General features: G+C 38.1%; 1 protein-coding gene across 2 annotated transcripts; it reads left to right on the forward strand.

Moving 5' to 3' along the window:
- The first annotated feature begins 424 nt into the window (after nt 1-424).
- On the forward strand, nt 425-16,010 carry LOC149817330 (putative 12-oxophytodienoate reductase 11). 2 transcript variants are annotated; one of them, XM_089987684.1, is made up of 5 exons: nt 425-533; nt 6,429-6,569; nt 6,698-6,828; nt 8,584-8,691; nt 14,943-16,010. In XM_089987684.1, the coding sequence occupies exons 1-5, from the start codon at nt 439-441 to the stop codon at nt 15,527-15,529; spliced, it is 1,062 nt and encodes a 353-aa protein (XP_089843810.1). In that variant the 5' UTR covers nt 425-438; the 3' UTR covers nt 15,530-16,010. The 2 variants fall into 2 exon arrangements, with proteins under 2 accessions (XP_089843810.1, XP_089843811.1); XM_089987685.1 differs by lacking the exon at nt 8,584-8,691.
- The last annotated feature ends 1,613 nt before the right edge of the window (nt 16,011-17,623 follow it).

Genomic DNA, 17,623 nt, shown 5'->3' on the forward strand with positions numbered 1-17,623 from the left:
GGGACAAGGCAGGACAGAGCCCGTTTTCCCAGCCCACCTGCCGATGCTTTTAACTTTCGTTGCTATGGCCTAAACTATTATTTAGGAACACTCTAAACTTTTTGTTTATTATGATTAATCACCTTTGTTTTTGTTTCAAGGAGGGGTCTTATCACTCGTTTGACCGTTGTTTAGCCAAGTAGAATGGCTAAAATTTCCAACATTATTATTACTTTTTTTTTACGATGATAAAAAAGAAGGAAGAACTAAAAGCAACGACAAAAATAATTTTATATTTTAAGCAGGCAATTTGAACTGAGTCAAGAAAAAGCAAGAGCAAGTGGTTGAAAGTAATAATAAAAAAAGTGGGTGTCTTTCAAAATAAATGTTAAGTATCCGCCTTTCACAAATAGGCGAACCTCTCTCTCTCTCTCCATGAAGTTGGGGGTATATAGAGAGATGGAGGGGGAAGAAGGGGAGGAGGACATGGCCGCAGGATCACCACAACCACTCTTGTCTCCCTATCGGATGGGTAAATTCTCCCTTTCTCACAGGTCAGTTTAGTACTAGCCACACTTGGTTTAAAATTTTTTTTTCTTAAAATTTCCTATGCTGGCTTGTTTAAAAATGATGTGCATGTTACTGTCTTTTTCAGAAGTAAAAATTGGTTTGTTGGTAATGTGAGTCAAGCTTAAACTAATGGTTAAGTGCCATTTTTATGAGGTTTTGGAGTCCCAATTCTTGTTATTCATGCTATATTTATGGTTGATCAGGTGGTCGTTTTTATGTGTTTGAAGAGATTCTGTTTGGTTTCAAGTCTGCTGATTTGTTTCTCTCTAAAAAAAAAGTCAGATGATTTGTAGTGGTTATTTCATTTTGTATAATGGGTTTTCAGTTTTTAACTGTGTTCTTTAATGAAGAAAATGAACTGATGAAATATTTTGAAAAAGAAAAGAAAAACTATAGGTTGGGTGTGAGATATTTGTTATTACCGTCCAATTCATGATGAATTATCAAAATCAGGCGTTGGAAGAGATGGTTGAGTCAAGAGTCTCAGTTAATGATTAGTGTCTAAGTTCTTTCCATGGCTGAAACTTGTGCAGGAGAACTCCTTGACTAATTTTGTTTGTTTGTTTTGCCTGGTTACTGCATTTTTTTACCATTAATAAACTGCTTAAGTTGACTAACAAAACCAACATTTTGATGTTAAAACTTGATCCAGACAATCGGAATTCACCAAAGAGTACAAATTGATGCCATTGAATTCATTAATGGACATCTGGATATCAACCGATCCTGAAAGCAAAGACACTTCAAAAGAGGACAAATTGAAAAATTAAACAATCTGAAAAATCCACAGAAAACATGACATGCATCTTTTTTTTCTTTGTGTTAAACCTGAAAATGGTGAAACATGCAGGTAAGGTTGTGAATGAACTGAACTGGCTGATCAAGCTCATTCAGTTTAAGGGTTATGGCAAGCTTGAGATTCATTGATGGATCCCAAGCTTAGCTTGAGCTCAGTTCTGTGCATGTCAAAACCGGGAAAAACTTTGAAAGTTTAAGAGTTTATCAGTTGTTGATTGAAGAGAGGTCACAATATTTGAACCCAGAACTTCTTGGATTGTTGCCAACCTCTTACCCAGATGCCCATTCCTGATACTGTCATTTTTAAAGGTTTTCTTAGTCCACCAAGCTCCAGGCAGGCTTGTGCTGCTCTAGTCATCAGCTTGAGGGGTTTTTGGTATAGATGTTATGCATACTTATCTAGTAATTCAGCTAAGGCCTAGGCCTAGTCATGACAACTTAGCTTCAACATCAGAAACAGCTAATCATGAAGCTTTATCTGGACAATCATTACTCCTTTATCTCAGTCTACGAAATTCTGCACTGCATACTATGGGTACTTTGAAATGCCCAGTATGAGTATGTCGACCCTGGCAGGTATGTGTGAGAATAGTCCGGAGTCGATGAACAAGAAGCCGCAAAGAAGAAAGTGAATGAGGCTGCAACTAATCACGTTTTTCCATTATGGAAAAATCGTGATCTCTTCGATACTTATAATGTAAAACTTAATACATGACCTAATACATGGCTATATGACACAAATAGCCTTAATAAGTTACAACATTTACAAGTTTGTCCAATATCAATTAGACATGTTACATAAGGGGAGTTTGGATCCGGACCCGGATCCAAACCTTAAGTACAAACACAAGTGTACCCAGTCTAATAGCCTCCCTCAAGTTGTGCATGATTTTGAATCATGGACAACTTGCCTTTTAGAAACCAAAACCGGCGCTTTGTGAGTCCTTTAGTGAACAAATCGGCCACTTGGTCTTCTGTTCTAATATAATGAGGCTCCACAGGGGCGTAGCTAGGATTCATGTGAGGGGGGGGGGGGGGGCAAACAGGGGTGTAGGAAAAAAAAACTATTTGTGCGATAGTCGGGGGTTTGGGGGCAGCGCCCCCGAAAATTTTTTTTTGAGATAAAATAAAAAATGGCTACAATTATTAATAAAAATCTATTTCATATGGACAAATCAAACTATTTGCTGCAGTCAGGGCTGGGCTAGGACTGGATTGGGCTACAAAAATGGATAAAAATCTATTTCATATGGAATCAGGGCTGGGCTAGGACTGGGCTTTTAAAAAAAAAAACAAAAAAAATTAACTGTTTCGGGAGGCAGGACTGGGCTACAGCCCAGTCCTGCCCCCCCTAGCTACGCCCTTGAGGCTCCATCTCTTTATCCTCAATCTTCTGTCAGATAAAATGTTGATCAATCTCAATGTGCTTGGTCTTGCTGTGATGAATAGGATTAAGAGATATTTGAATAGCACTTTGATTGTCACACAAAAGAAAGCAACCTACAATCGGCTCCTTTAACTCTGTTAACAAATGTCTAGTCCATGTCACTTCTGCCGTAGCAGTAGCCATCGCTCTGTATTCTGCTTCCGTTCTAGATCTAGCCACTGCCTTATGTTTTCTGCTACTCCAAGAAACAAGATTGGCACCAATGAAAACACCATACCCTGAAACTGACTTTCGATCATCAGGATCCCCGGCCCAGTCCGCATCTGAATAAGCAATGATGTCATGAGCAATATTCATGGATCTGCTTTTGGTGTGAGAATAGTCCGGAGTCGATGAACAAGAAGCCGCAAAGAAGAAAGTGAATGGGGCTGCAACTAATCACGTTTTTCCATTATGGAAAAATCATGATCTCTTCGATACTTATAATGTAAAACTTAATACATGACCTAATACATGGCTATATGACACAAATAGCCCTAATAAGTTACATCATTTACAAGTTTGTCCAATATCAATTAGACATGTTACATAAGGGGAGTTTGGATCCGGACCCGGATCCAAACCTTAAGTATAAACACAAGTGTACCCAGTCTAATATATCCAAGTGAGAATAGTCCAGAGTCGATGAACAAGAAGAGAAGATTCAAAGGGTGAGTCCCTTTCTCTTCTCCTATGTCGACCCTGGCAGGTATGTGTGAGAATAGTCCGGAGTCGATGAACAAGAAGCCGCAAAGAAGAAAGTGAATGGGGCTGCAACTAATCACGTTTTTCCATTATGGAAAAATCGTGATCTCTTCGATACTTATAATGTAAAACTTAATACATGACCTAATACATGGCTATATGACACAAATATCCTTAATAAGTTACAACATTTACAAGTTTGTCCAATATCAATTAGACATGTTACACAAGGGGAGTTTGGATCCGGACCCAGATCCAAACCTTAAGTACAAACACAAGTGTACCCAGTCTAATAGCCTCCCTCAAGTTGTGCATTATTTTGAATCATGGACAACTTGCCTTTTAGAAACCAAAACCGGCGCTTTGTGAGTCCTTTGGTGAACAAATCGGCCACTTGGTCTTCTGTTCTAATATAATGAGACTCTATCTCTTTATCCTCAATCTTCTATCTGATAAAATGTTGATCAATCTCAATGTGCTTGGTCTTGCTGTGATGAATAGGATTAAGAGATATTTGAATAGCACTTTGATTGTCACACAAAAGAAAGCAACCAACAATCGGCTCCTTTAACTCTGTTAACAAATGTCTAGTCCATGTCACTTCTGCCATAGCAGCAGCCATCGTCGTGTATTCTGCTTCTGTGCTAGATCTAGCCACTGCCTTCTGTTTTCTGCTACTCCAAGAAACAAGATTGACACCAATGAAAACACCATACCCTGAAACTGACTTTCGATCATCAGGATCCCCGGCCCAGTCCGCATCTGAATAAGCAATGATGTCATGAGCAGTATTCATGGATCTGCTTTTGGTGTGAGAATAGTCCGGAGTCGATGAACAAGAAGCCGCAAAGAAGAAAGTGAATGGGGCTGCAACTAATCACGTTTTTTCATTATGGAAAAATCGTGATCTCTTCGATACTTATAATGTAAAACTTAATACATGACCTAATACATGGCTATATGACACAAATAGCCTTAATAAGTTACAACATTTACAAGTTTGTCCAATATCAATTAGACATGTTACACAAGGGGAGTTTGGATCCGGACCCAGATCCAAACCTTAAGTACAAACACAAGTGTACCCAGTCTAATAGCCTCTCTCAAGTTGTGCATGATTTTGAATCATGGACAACTTGCCTTTTAGAAACCAAAACCGGCGCTTTGTGAGTCCTTTGGTGAACAAATCGGCCACTTGGTCTTCTGTTCTAATATAATGAGACTCTATCTCTTTATCCTCAATCTTCTATCTGATAAAATGTTGATCAATCTCAATGTGCTTGGTCTTGCTGTGATGAATAGGATTAAGAGATATTTGAATAGCACTTTGATTGTCACACAAAATAAAGCAACCAGCAATCAGCTCCTTTAACTCTGTTAACAAATGTCTAGTCCATGTCACTTCTGCCATAGCAGCAGCCATCGCCGTGTATTCTGCTTCTGTGCTAGATCTAGCCACTGCCTTCTGTTTTCTGCTACTCCAAGAAACAAGATTGACACCAATGAAAACACCATACCCTGAAACGGACTTTCGATCATCAGGATCCCCGGCCCAGTCCGCATCTGAATAAGCAATGATGTCATGAGCAGTATTCATGGATCTGCTTTTGGTGTGAGAATAGTCCGGAGTCGATGAACAAGTAGCCGCAAAGAAGAAAGTGAATGGGGCTGCAACTAATCACGTTTTTTCATTATGGAAAAATCGTGATCTCTTCGATACTTATCATGTAAAACTTAATACATGACCTAATACATGGCTATATGACACAAATAGCCCTAATAAGTTACAGCATTTACAAGTTTGTCCAATATCAATTAGACATGTTACATAAGGGGAGTTTGGATCCGGACCTGGATCCAAACCTTAAGTACAAACACAAGTGTACCCAGTCTAATAGTATGCATGCTAATGCTGGGTGCTTTTGGGTACTGCCACATATAACCATACTATATGACATGTTTTACATTGTTCTTTCCATTAAATGTCTTATATTTTTCTAATTTTATGTATGTTTTAGTGGATCTCTTCATTTATTATGTGTGTGTGTGTGTGCAAAACACACAACCCAAAGGTGCTCACATATCCTTCTGTTGAGAAACGGCCATTTTGTCAGCCATGTGTCATGCCAGATACGAGCACCAAAATGTGACAAACTTTTTGTACAAGTGGCTGATTTCGTTCAACCTTGCTTTACTGTTCGAATAGTATAAAAATCATATTTTATTATCCATGCACACTTCCTAGGATAGTGGATCAACCGTACTTTAATCTGATTGATAAACAATAGTTAAAAACTCTACATAATGATGCATGTAAGCTATGAGGATTATGATCTTGGTCTGCTTAAAATCCAATTTCAAGGTCCTTTAATGTCAAGGGTTTGAGTTTTTCTTTCTCTCAACTTCTTCCAAATAATGCAGGTGTAGCGCTTCTGTAATTGTGTATTACACAGTAGATGTTATGATGCACCGTTAGTCCTTTACATACTGTGTTACAAACATAAAGAACATTGACATCTGAGTTCTTTCAAGAACCCTTTCCAGCGACCGTAATGTTCTTATCACCAGTTGGTGTTATCAAATTGTATTCTCATTCGTTTAGCATCTTTTTTTCTTAAAACATGTAGTATGATCAGCTTCCTGTAGTGGCTCTTGAAAGCCAGGGAGTACTGATGCTTGTTGAATAGTGTGAACTTTTTTTTATAAATTAATGATAAATATAAGTTTATTCAGCATTTTTGTGATGAATTAAAGGTTTTTTTTCATCCTACAAGATCATATAGTAAGTTCTCCTTTTTCTTGTTTATTCACTGTATGTGCAAAGAAATATACAGTTCTGTGGTTGCAGAAGTTGCAAAGCATTGTCATACTGAATCTTGCTTTTGTTTGATAAAATCTGTTTTCTGGTTCAATCACCATGAGTGAAGAAAATTATCATACTTTGTGTCAGGGTAGTACTGGCGCCAATGACCAGACAGAGATCTTACAACAATATTCCTCAGCCTCATGCTATCTTGTACTACTCCCAAAGAACTACTCAAGGCGGTCTTCTAATAACTGAAGCCACAGAAGTCTCTGGCACTGCTCAAGTGTACTATCTCAACTTCTCCTCTTTATACATTTTCACTTCATGTTAATCCATGAATATTATAATTTTTAGTCAGGGGATTGTTTCTAAGCTATCGTTATTGAATATCAATCAATTGTGTTTATGTGAAGATACCCACATACACCTGGAATATGGTCACAAGAACAAAAAGATGCTTGGATACCGATTGTCAATGCTGTTCATGATAGAGGTGGTATCTTCTTTTGTCAGATTTGGCATGTCGGAGGAGTTTCTAGTGGTGGTATAATCCTCTCTCTCTCTCTCTCTCGTGTAAACATTCACGCAAAAATAAGGAGAAAGGTATTGAATAATAAATATAAAAAATATCTTTAAAAAATGGCACACTCATTTTTTCACAATTTGTCTAATTTTCACAATATTTCTGTGATGAAATTATGACAGTATTGCAATATTTTTAACGGAAAAAGTATGTTTTCACCAAGTTTCAGGATTTCCATGTTCTGAAATATGCTGAGAAATTCAAGCTATGATACACAGATGTTCCATTTTGACTCCCGCTCCTTATCCCTTATGTGTAAAGTCATATTGGAAATTTCCAAAAAGAATGGCTGTATCCCTGTATCAACAGCTGTATCCATGTGACATAGATTCCAAGAAAGGAAATTTTTTTAAATAACCTAAAGAAATTGCTCTACTAGTGCTGGCCCAACCCTCTTGGTGATAGTGCAGGTTTTGACCTTTTATACTTCCAGAATCCATGCTACATAGCATACTTTTTTTTTGATAGGCAAGCTGGGGTTAGGCAGACCCCCACCGGTTATACAACCATACCATCGGGATTTGAACTTACAATGTCCCAACACAAGGTGACGTGCACTCACTGCTCCTACCAGACAACCAGAGCCCCCATTGGTAACTATATAGCATACTTGTTCCTTGATATCTGCAATGTTATTTTAATACTAAAATACTGACCCCTTAAACTTTGATGGTCCAAGTGTCACTTTGAGATCACTAATTACATTTTTGAATGGAGGAGGAGGTTCTTTGATTTGCAGAAAAAGTGATGACAAGCATCATTGTAAGATTTTCTGCAACTAATTTCATGAGACTGTACTTCTGGGACAAATTTTTGACATGCATCCTGTCTTGGTGCTTGGACGTGTCTAAAGGCTGCGTATACTTGGGTATTGTGATACTATTGCTAGATGAAAACCAATAAAGGAAAAATAAATCCGACTTGGACCTGTTTGGCTAGCTCATCTTTATTAAGAATTGCACTTGTAAGCCCCAGGTTGGATTGACTTGATCAGAACTTGGCTCTTTGAGTATGCTCTATTTAGTATGGCAAGAAAAAGGATTTGGTGCTGACTTGTCATTCCCTCCCTTTCTAACCCTATTGGGAAGATCAGCAACTGTCTGAAAAGGCAAAATTTTCCCCTCAGTTTATTCATTTTGGGCGGAACTGTAGGACAATCTCCTGCTCTTTTATTTTGCATAAATCCTGTCACATGGATATGGCTGCAAATTACAGTATACGGCTGTAGAGTTTTCTGTCATAATGGTTTCTTCAGGAATATGATATACAACTGAAAATGGAGAACGAAAATAAATTCCATTTCCGGCCAATGCTACGTAAGTTATAACCCAGCACAGCTTTTAACCCACTTGATTGTTGGGCCTTGCTTCCCTTTGTGCAGAATCACGGATATTGTATTTCATTTCAGAAAATTCACCATGTTAGAAAAGAGCCACTGGTCTTTCCTTTCCATTATCTCAAAATAACAATTTCTTGCTAAGAACTTCAAAGAGCTTAAGCTTCCGCATATTTTTGGTATCAGATGAATGGTGACCTGTCAGGTCACAGAATAATCCTGAACCTCATCCTACTCGTGATGCTAAAAGGTTTCTTCTTCAAAATCTGATTGCTCATCAATCTCAACCCAACTTTCATCTTTTTTGTCTTGTACATTTCTATTACATTATACATACCTTCCAAATTCATGCTCACTGGAGAAATGCTTATTGCTTACAGGATTTGAACCCAATGGTGATGCAGAAATTTCTTCATCTCATCAGTTAGTGGCAGAAGATACTCTTGTTCAGCATTTTAGAAGTGCTGCGAGTCATGCTATTGAGGCTGGTGAGAGCTGTTTATGATATACTTGTAAAAGTATCTTCAACAAGATACTTTAGTCGATAACACAACAACCTTAAGAATAAATGTGTGAACATACACACCCAAGAACACTTGTGCACAACAAACACAACACACCGAATCACAAATGTGCACTTGCACCCATAAGTTTCATAAACACTAAAGAGGTTGGGCTACAATCCCAAATCCCTTGAAGAAATACAAGAGGAGCTGCCCATATAAATAGGGCTAGGAGGAGGCCTTGGGAGGGGCTCCACATAGTCGTTGGAGCCCCTCCAACGGTCACAAATGTGACCGTTGGAGGGGTCCAACGACTAGTGGGTTGGGCCCCTCCCAATGCATGTACAATGCATTAAATGCAAAAAACAAAAATACAAAAAGAAAAAGAAAAAAGAAAATACAAAAAAAACATATTCTTGAAAAAGAATATGTGTAAAATTCCTAAACTACCCTTACTATGACTATATATATTTTATATATATAATTGGTAAATACATATACATATATTATATATATGTATATGTATTACCTTATATATATAAAATATATATACGAAATTACAAGTTTGATTACATAATTTAACACCCCCTCTCAAACTTAGGGCAAGATGACCGATAGTTTGCCAAGAAGGAAGTTGAACCGCGGAGCGCACAGGGCTTTAGTAAAGAAATCGACCAACTGATATTCGGACGTGACATAAGGAAGGTCGATAACTCCTCGGAGATATGCTTCACGAACATAGTGACAATCCATTTCGATGTGTTTTGTCCGCTCATGAAAGGTGTGGTTCTTTGCAATGTAGATTGCACTTTTGTTGTCGCAGTATAGCTTGGTGGGTCCTTCAATTTTGATCCCCATGTCTTCTAGCAGTTGGTGAATCCAAACAATCTCCATGGTAGTAGTGGCCATGGCACGATATTTAGCTTCAGTTGAGGAGAGCGACACCTTTTGTTGCTTCTTGCATCTCCACGAAATTAGTGAGTCTCCTAAGAACACACAAAAACCAGTGGTGGAGTGACGGTTATTTGGGTCACCTCCCCAATCTGAGTCAGTATAAGCAATCAATTTTAAATCAGAGGAAGAGGACAGAAAAACTCCCTTATTTAGAGTACCCTTTATGTATCTTACGACCCGTAAGATGGCACTCATGTGAACGGATGTAGGCGCATGCTGAAATTGACTTGCAGTATGGACTGCATGGGATATATCTGGTCTGGTAATACTCAGATACATCAGGGACCCTACAAGCTGTCTGTAAGGTGTAGGATCCAATAGGGGAACTCCATCATCAATTTTCATCTTTGCTCCTACTACCGCAGGAGTTTCACACAGCTTCTCATCTGTAATACCTGACCTGTCAATGATCTCAGAAGCAAGCTTAGTTTGAGATAAGAAATATCCTCGAAGAGAGTATGCCACTTCAATTCCCAAAAAATAAGTTAAAAAACCCAAGTCAGACATTTCAAATTTATCTTTTAAGATAGATTTTATACTTTTAACCCCATTAGAATCACTCCCAGTGATGAGCATGTCATCAACATACAGAAGTAAAATAACAATCCCTGCATTGGATTTTCTAACAAATAGAGCAGTGTCAGTAAAACAAGAGGAAAAACCATTCTCAATCATAACAGAGTTAAATCTATCATACCAAGCCTTGGGAGCTTGTTTTAGGCCATAGAGTGCTTTCTGAAGACGAAGCACCTTTCCCTTAGGAGTCTCCATTCCAGGAGGTGCATCCATGTAGACTTCTTCGCTTAAATCGCCATTTAAAAAGACATTTTTCACATCCATTTGATAGATGTTCCATTTGTTGATAGAGGCAACGGTTATAAGACATCGAACAGTGACCATACGAGCTACAGGAGCAAAAGTTTCTTCATAGTCAATACCATATTCTTGACTATATCCTTTTGCAACTAAGCGAGCTTTATACCTTTCAAGGGATCCATCGCTTTTAGTTTTTACTTTGAAAACCCATCTGCACCCTATTGTTTTCTTGCCTTTAGGAAGATTTTGGAATTCCCAGGTTTTGGCTCTTCTCAGAGCCTCAAGTTCATTGTCCATGGCATTAATCCATTCAGGGCATTTACGTGCTTCTTCAAAATTTCTAGGTTCTATATAAGAGTGGATGGCACTAAGGCAGGCTCTATATCTTGGTGAGAAAGAGTCATAGGAAATGAACCTAGAAGGAGGCCTTCTACTTCTCTCAGTTCTACGAGGGATCACTTCATTCTGAGAGGCACTGGAACTGGCATCATTATATCTGTCAAGAGCACTCTTAAAGTTGTTTTGATCTCTATGAGAGTAGGTGATAGGGTCTCTAGGTAATTCAATAGGTTGATGTGACGAAGGAGACAAGGAGATGTTTTCCTCGGTTTCAAGTTCATTTGGGTTACCTTGATCTGACTCATTATCACTAGTATCATCGTCCTTATTCAGTAAATCAAATAAAAAAGAGTAATCCATATTCTCATTATGGGGGTCACAACTTTCAAATCCACTAACATTTTCCAAAAAACTCACGTTCCTGGAAACATACAACTTATCACTTTTGATATCATAACAACGAAACCCCTTTTGGGTTTCAGAATAGCCAAGAAAGGCACAAGGAATGGCCTTTGGAGAAAGTTTGTCATTCTTATCAGTAAGAACAAAACACTTACACCCAAAGACCCTTAACCTGCTATAATCAGGTTCCTTATCATACAGTTTTTCAAAGGGAGAAATTTTGTTTAAATTTTTTGATGGAAGTCGGTTTATGAGATAGACAGAGGTAAGAGCTGCCTCAGCCCAAAGATTTTTTGGAATGTTTTGAGAAATGAGCAAAGTCCTAGTTGTTTCAATGATGTGCCTGTGTTTTCGTTCGGCTAACCCATTTTGTTGAGGGGTTTTTGGACATGATTTTTGGTGAAGAATTCCAAAATTTTCAAGATAACCCTTAAATTCATTTGAGAGGTATTCTCCTCCAGAGTCAGACCTAAAATTTTTTAAACATCCATTGAGTTGATTTGAAATCATCATGTGAAAATTTTTAAAGGTTGAAAAAACTTCATGTTTATGTTTAAGGAAATAGATCCAACAAAACCTAGTATAGTCATCTACAAAGATTACATAATATGAAAAACCTCCTTTAGACATTACCGGAGCCTGTCCCCATACATCGGAATGGACAATTTCAAATGGTTTTGTCGTAAACATGGATCTTTGAGGAAAGGGCAAACATTTCATTTTCCCAAGAATGCATTCATTACACAAAAAGTCACTTTTACAAAGATGTTTAACAAAAGGCAAGTACGAGATTTTAACAATATTGGGATGACCCAATCTCTTATGCCATACATGAATGTCTTTGTTTTGGACGACATTGCAAAATTGACTCTTGGGAACTTGAAGAAAATCTACGTAGTAGAGGTCTCCTCTTCTAGAGCCTTCCCCAATCAATCTCCCGGACTGGCGATCCTGTATCCAACATTTATTAGAAGAAAATTTTATATCGCAACCATGGTTCGAGAGTTGGGAAACGGAAAGAAGATTTAGGTTAAGGTTTGGGATAAAACGAATTTTTGGAACAAAGAAGTCTTGTTTTTCAAAATTACCTATTCCTTTAATCTCAAGAGATGTACCGTCCGCGGTTGATACAAAGGATGGAAAAGCACTTTTAGAAAAATTTGAAAGAGTGCAATAACTAGGGGTCATGTGAAAGGATGCCCCGGAATCTAAAAGCCAAGATGTCTTACTGGGGGAAGAGGATGACATAGCGGCTCCGGAAGTACCTCCCTTGAGAAGAGGTTGTAGGGCTTCCACGATTTGTTGAAGAGAAAGAGACTCACTTGATAAAGGGAGTCGTTCTTCAACTTGAGATGCCATAGCCGTTGCAATCAATTTCTTCCATTTAGGACACAAGGGTTTGATATGTCCGGGTTCTTTACAATGATAGCAAGTTACTTTGCTATAGTCTCTTTTGCCATACCGATCATTTCCTCCTTGACCTTGATTCTTGAAATGAGGAGGTCTATAGGTCCTCATGTTATTTCCCGGTCTTGACACGGCATTAGCCATTTCACCATCTTCTTGAGTAGAAGAAGTAACAAGAATGCTAGGGTTATTTTTGCCAATCCCCATACGGGTTTCTTCACCACTTAGCTTGGTGATAACATCTTCGAGTGAGGGGGATGTGAAGGCGGAGAGAAGAGAGAACCGAACTTGTTCAAATTCGGGTCTAAGGCCATTTAAAAAATTGAAGAACCGGTCTTCTTCAAGTTGTTTGTGCCTTAATTCGATAGCCTCACCACTCCATTTAGGTTCAAGGATTGCGAGCTCGTCCCAAATAGAGGATAATTCGGCAAAGTACTCCCGAATGGTCATGTCATTTTGTTGGAGAGTCAAAGCCCTCATTTGAAGAAAGTACTTGTGGGATAGATCTCTTGAGGTGTACATTTTCTCAAGATATACCCAAGCTTCGGAAGCCCTTTTAAATTTGATGATGTTGGCATTTATCTTGGTCTCAACGGATGAGAAAATCCAAGATAATATCTTGAAGTTCTTCATTTCCCAATCATCATGTTTCTTAGAATACTCTTCAAGGGCCTTTTGTCTTTCATCCCCTTCAAGAATCTTAATATCACCTCCTTCAACAATGGTAATTTTGGGTTCCGGTTCCGGTATGGATCCATAAACGTAACCCCAAAGCCCCTTTCCTTTAATATGGGCTTTCATATTACCGGCCCAAACATGATAGTTTGAGCCATTAAGCTTAAACCCAAGAGAGAAATGGGAGTCTTTTTCGCCCATAGGAGAGGAAAGAATGCAAGAGATAGTATGTACCTTAATTACTTTTTGCGTCTTTCTTGACAAAAGAAGCTCCTAAAATATTGCTCGAAGAAGATGATCCTCTTTGATTTCAAAAAACTTGAAGGCACGCTTCCCGAGGAATGCAAAAGAAGGCGAGTCGCAATTCTTCTTCTTCAACGAAGCTCTGATACCATGTAAAAGTATCTTCAACAAGATACTTTAGTCGATAACACAACAACCTTAAGAATAAATGTGTGAACATACACACCCAAGAACACTTGTGCACAACAAACACAACACACCGAATCACAAATGTGCACTTGCACCCATAAGTTTCATAAACACTAAAGAGGTTGGGCTACAATCCCAAATCCCTTGAAGAAATACAAGAGGAGCTGCCCATATAAATAGGGCTAGGAGGAGGCCTTGGGAGGGGCTCCACATAGTCGTTGGAGCCCCTCCAACGGTCACAAATGTGACCGTTGGAGGGGTCCAACGACTAGTGGGTTGGGCCCCTCCCAATGCATGTACAATGCATTAAATGCAAAAAACAAAAATACAAAAAGAAAAAGAAAAAAGAAAATACAAAAAAAACATATTCTTGAAAAAGAATATGTGTAAAATTCCTAAACTACCCTTACTATGACTATATATATTTTATATATATAATTGGTAAATACATATACATATATTATATATATGTATATGTATTACCTTATATATATAAAATATATATACGAAATTACAAGTTTGATTACATAATTTAACAATACTCTTGTATCTCCTTTATCTTTCTTGGGTGTTTGAGAAAGGAACATCTAAGAATTCTTCCAACATTAAGTCTCTGTCTGGGAGCCTTGAATCAGAGGTTTGTTGCAGTTTCCTCAATGCTCCTCTGCTGTTTGGGAGCAGTGGTGTTGCCAAAACACTGCATTGGGAATGGAGTTGGCAACCCCAACACCACATTTCAACACCATTCACATGAGGATGTTTATGGCAACTCCATTCTCAATAATCTCAACACCACATTTTGGCAACACATTGAAATGGTGTTTCCAGCTCAATGCAAGACTCCCAACTAGAGCCTAATTGTTGAGGTCATGATCCATTTAAACAGTGTAATGGGTGCACAATCTTATGATGAAAAACCATTATCTACTAACCACCAATATTATCCATCTTAATGCTGCCTGAGTTCAACCTGATTCACCTTACAAATCGGCTGCAAACTACAAACATAGACTAAGTCTTGGATTACTTCATACTATGACTGAGTTTTATATGTCCGCTCATCTACATTTTCAAGCTGATGTACCTTCACATATACACAGTTACACACAGAACCACATGCACAACTGAAAAAGGAATGTGTGAAAAATATTCTTTTTGGTTCACATGTATCATATTTGCATTTTCTTGATATTGGTCATGGACATCTACAGGATTTGATGGAGTTGAGATTCATGCTGCCCATGGTTACCTATTAGAACTGTTGTTAAAGGATAGTGTCAATGACCAGATGAATGAGGATGGGGGAAATCTAAAAAATGGCTGCTGCTTTGCACTTAAAATAGTTGAAGCTATTGTCCAGGAAATTGGAGCACATAGAGTTGGCATTAGGCTCTCACCATTTGCAATTTATGCAGGGGCAAGTATCTCAAATCCTGAAGACTATGGGCTTTATATGTCCGAAGAACTGAACAAGTATGGCATTCTCTATGCACACTTTGTGGAACCACGTCCTGACAAGAGAATGGGACCTCCACACAGTTTGCTTCCATTTAGGAAAGTCTTTAAAGGGACTTTTATTGCTTGTGGAGGTTACAGCAAAGAAGATGGTAACAAAGCAGTTGCTGAAGGATATACAAATCTGGTGGCTTTTGGTAAAGATTTCTTGGCTAACCCAGATCTTCCTAAGAGATTTGAGCGAGATGCTCCTCTCAGCAGATACAACAGAGACACATTCTACATACAGGACCCAGTTATTGGATACACTGATTATCCATTCCTAGATTCACTTGAAGCATAAGCTCTTCTGCCACTTGCATCATCATATAAATTTCCTTTGGTGACTGTGATGCTTCATGAGTAAAGCTTGTCAACTACCTTAAATATGTTGAATCTTAGTAGCTTGAACCTTTGTCTGGCATAGACATGATCCTTGTGTCAGTATGCTTATGCCTTTCAACTGAAAGCTCGATTTTCCTTTGATTCATCCTTAAAATTTTCTGGGCTTATAAATGTTGAGCTGCAGTTTATATGTACTGAAGAGAGCCATTGTAGGTCTGCTGAGAATGTTCCACAAGTGGGTGGAGTTCAACTTTGCCAATAATCCTATGATGCGATTCTTTTACTTGTTTTATGGGATCTATTCTGTCTGTAATGCTTTTCTATATCTTGTTGTTTCTACTAGCTTTGTAACATTTCTGTTACAGAATATGTTGGTACTGTATAATTCAGCTGAACACAGAAATATTGGTATTAATATCTGATATGGTTGTTGCTAAAAACTATACTGTCTAGAATTGTATTATATGAAAGTTTGAATTCTAGTTTCCGGCAACCCAAGTCATCTCTTCCATAAAAAAGTAGTTAATCAATTGTAACGAGCCTCACTTGGCGTCTCACTTATGCATTCTTTGATGATTGTGGAGTGAGCTTAGTGAACCAGATTTGAGTCATATTATTGTAAAATAGATTCTTTTAAAACTGAACAGAGGATCAAAGCTTTGAATTTCTATGATTAGAGTTCTATTGTTGGTTATGTTTTTATTTACATTAAGCTATATGTTTTGGGTTCTCTAGAAAAAAGAATGAAGGGTGAGAAAACAGTATAGAGAGGTATTACTGATCATCGCCATATTTGGTTGGTAATCTTTCATTCAATACTATTGTAACATCCCTGTTCTTTCCTCTTCTGTGCATTTCTCATTGTGTTTTGACCATTTATATATAAGAAGTGGACAAATTCTTTAGTGCTTTTCATTGAGAATTTCTATCTAGAACAGCATTGAGATTAACTGAGATTGATTATAAATTCAAGTCCATGGCTAAGTGGATTAGATACCAAATCAGGGCATGAATATATTATTATAGTGAATTCCAAATTGATGTACACAAATTTTCTACAGGCTTAAACCATGTGGCGGGAGCAAAAGTTGGTAGCAATACTTACACATTTAAAGGTCTATTTTAAGCCATGATATGGACTATTCAGCTTTTCACCTGATGTTAATTTTAACAGGTATTGGTTTTTCTGTATGGTTTCATGTCATTATCTTCCATGGCATGAACATAGGTTTCTTCAGTATTCTGAAAAGCAGCATGTTTTCTACAATCGCTTCACAAGTGATGCATATATAGTCTAGAAGTGGGAAACAAAAATAGAATCTCTCTCTCTCTCTCTCTCTCGTTTTTGAAGTTGGGTGATGCTCCTTTTTGTGGGATTGACGCCCCTACGACAGTTCTAACAATTTTTTAGTCCAGCTATCAGAGTTCAACCATTCTCGTACTTTGATAATGCATTCGATGCCAAAGTTCAGTTGTTACACCAATATTTCTATCAACAATAAATTCTTGCCACAAAGCAGCTTCAAGAAAGCAGTAATTGGCTGATTTTATCCATGAATTACTGCAAATAGGTTCATAGTGGCATTGTTTTGATTGCTCGTGAGAAGAAGTTACATGCCATAACCCCACAGCCCATCGTTTGAATTGGAGCAGATTGGTACTTCTTGCCATTGCTAATGTGTTTCTAAATGCTTAAATGGTGTTGCTTTTTTGGATTTAGCATTGAGAAACCACTTCTATGGTTTGGACAGCCTGTTATGGCGACAATGGACTTGGTTGGTGTCTCAGTGTAAAACTCCACGAGTACTCCCCCCCTGCCCACCAGGGATGGTTTCCCATTGGCTTAGGGCTTGTGGCAAAGGACACATACCCCAGGTATCAAACTCTCAACCTCCTCCAACTTGACTGGTGCCTCATACCCATGCTTTTCTGCAAAAGAATTTTCACATATGCATAGAGAACATAATTCCACTCTTTGGAAGATGCATTTGTTGCTTATTTTGACAGTTCCCTACACTGCCAATTTCAAGTTGGATATAAAGTGGCACCCTTT

The sequence above is a fragment of the Nuphar pumila genome, chromosome 14 (genome assembly GCF_984573655.1).
Source record: "Nuphar pumila chromosome 14, dmNupPumi1.hap1.1, whole genome shotgun sequence".
NCBI classification, from domain to species: domain Eukaryota; kingdom Viridiplantae; phylum Streptophyta; class Magnoliopsida; order Nymphaeales; family Nymphaeaceae; genus Nuphar; species Nuphar pumila.

Excerpts from the sequence above, each read along its gene's own strand:
- LOC149817330 (XM_089987684.1), top strand. The coding sequence starts at position 439 with ATGGAGGGGGAAGAAGGGGAGGAGGACATGGCCGCAGGATCACCACAA. Across the intron at positions 534-6,428 it reads AAATTCTCCCTTTCTCACAG|GGTAGTACTGGCGCCAATGA; the intron begins GTCAGTTTAGTA and ends ACTTTGTGTCAG. Across the intron at positions 8,692-14,942 it reads GAGTCATGCTATTGAGGCTG|GATTTGATGGAGTTGAGATT; the intron begins GTGAGAGCTGTT and ends GGACATCTACAG.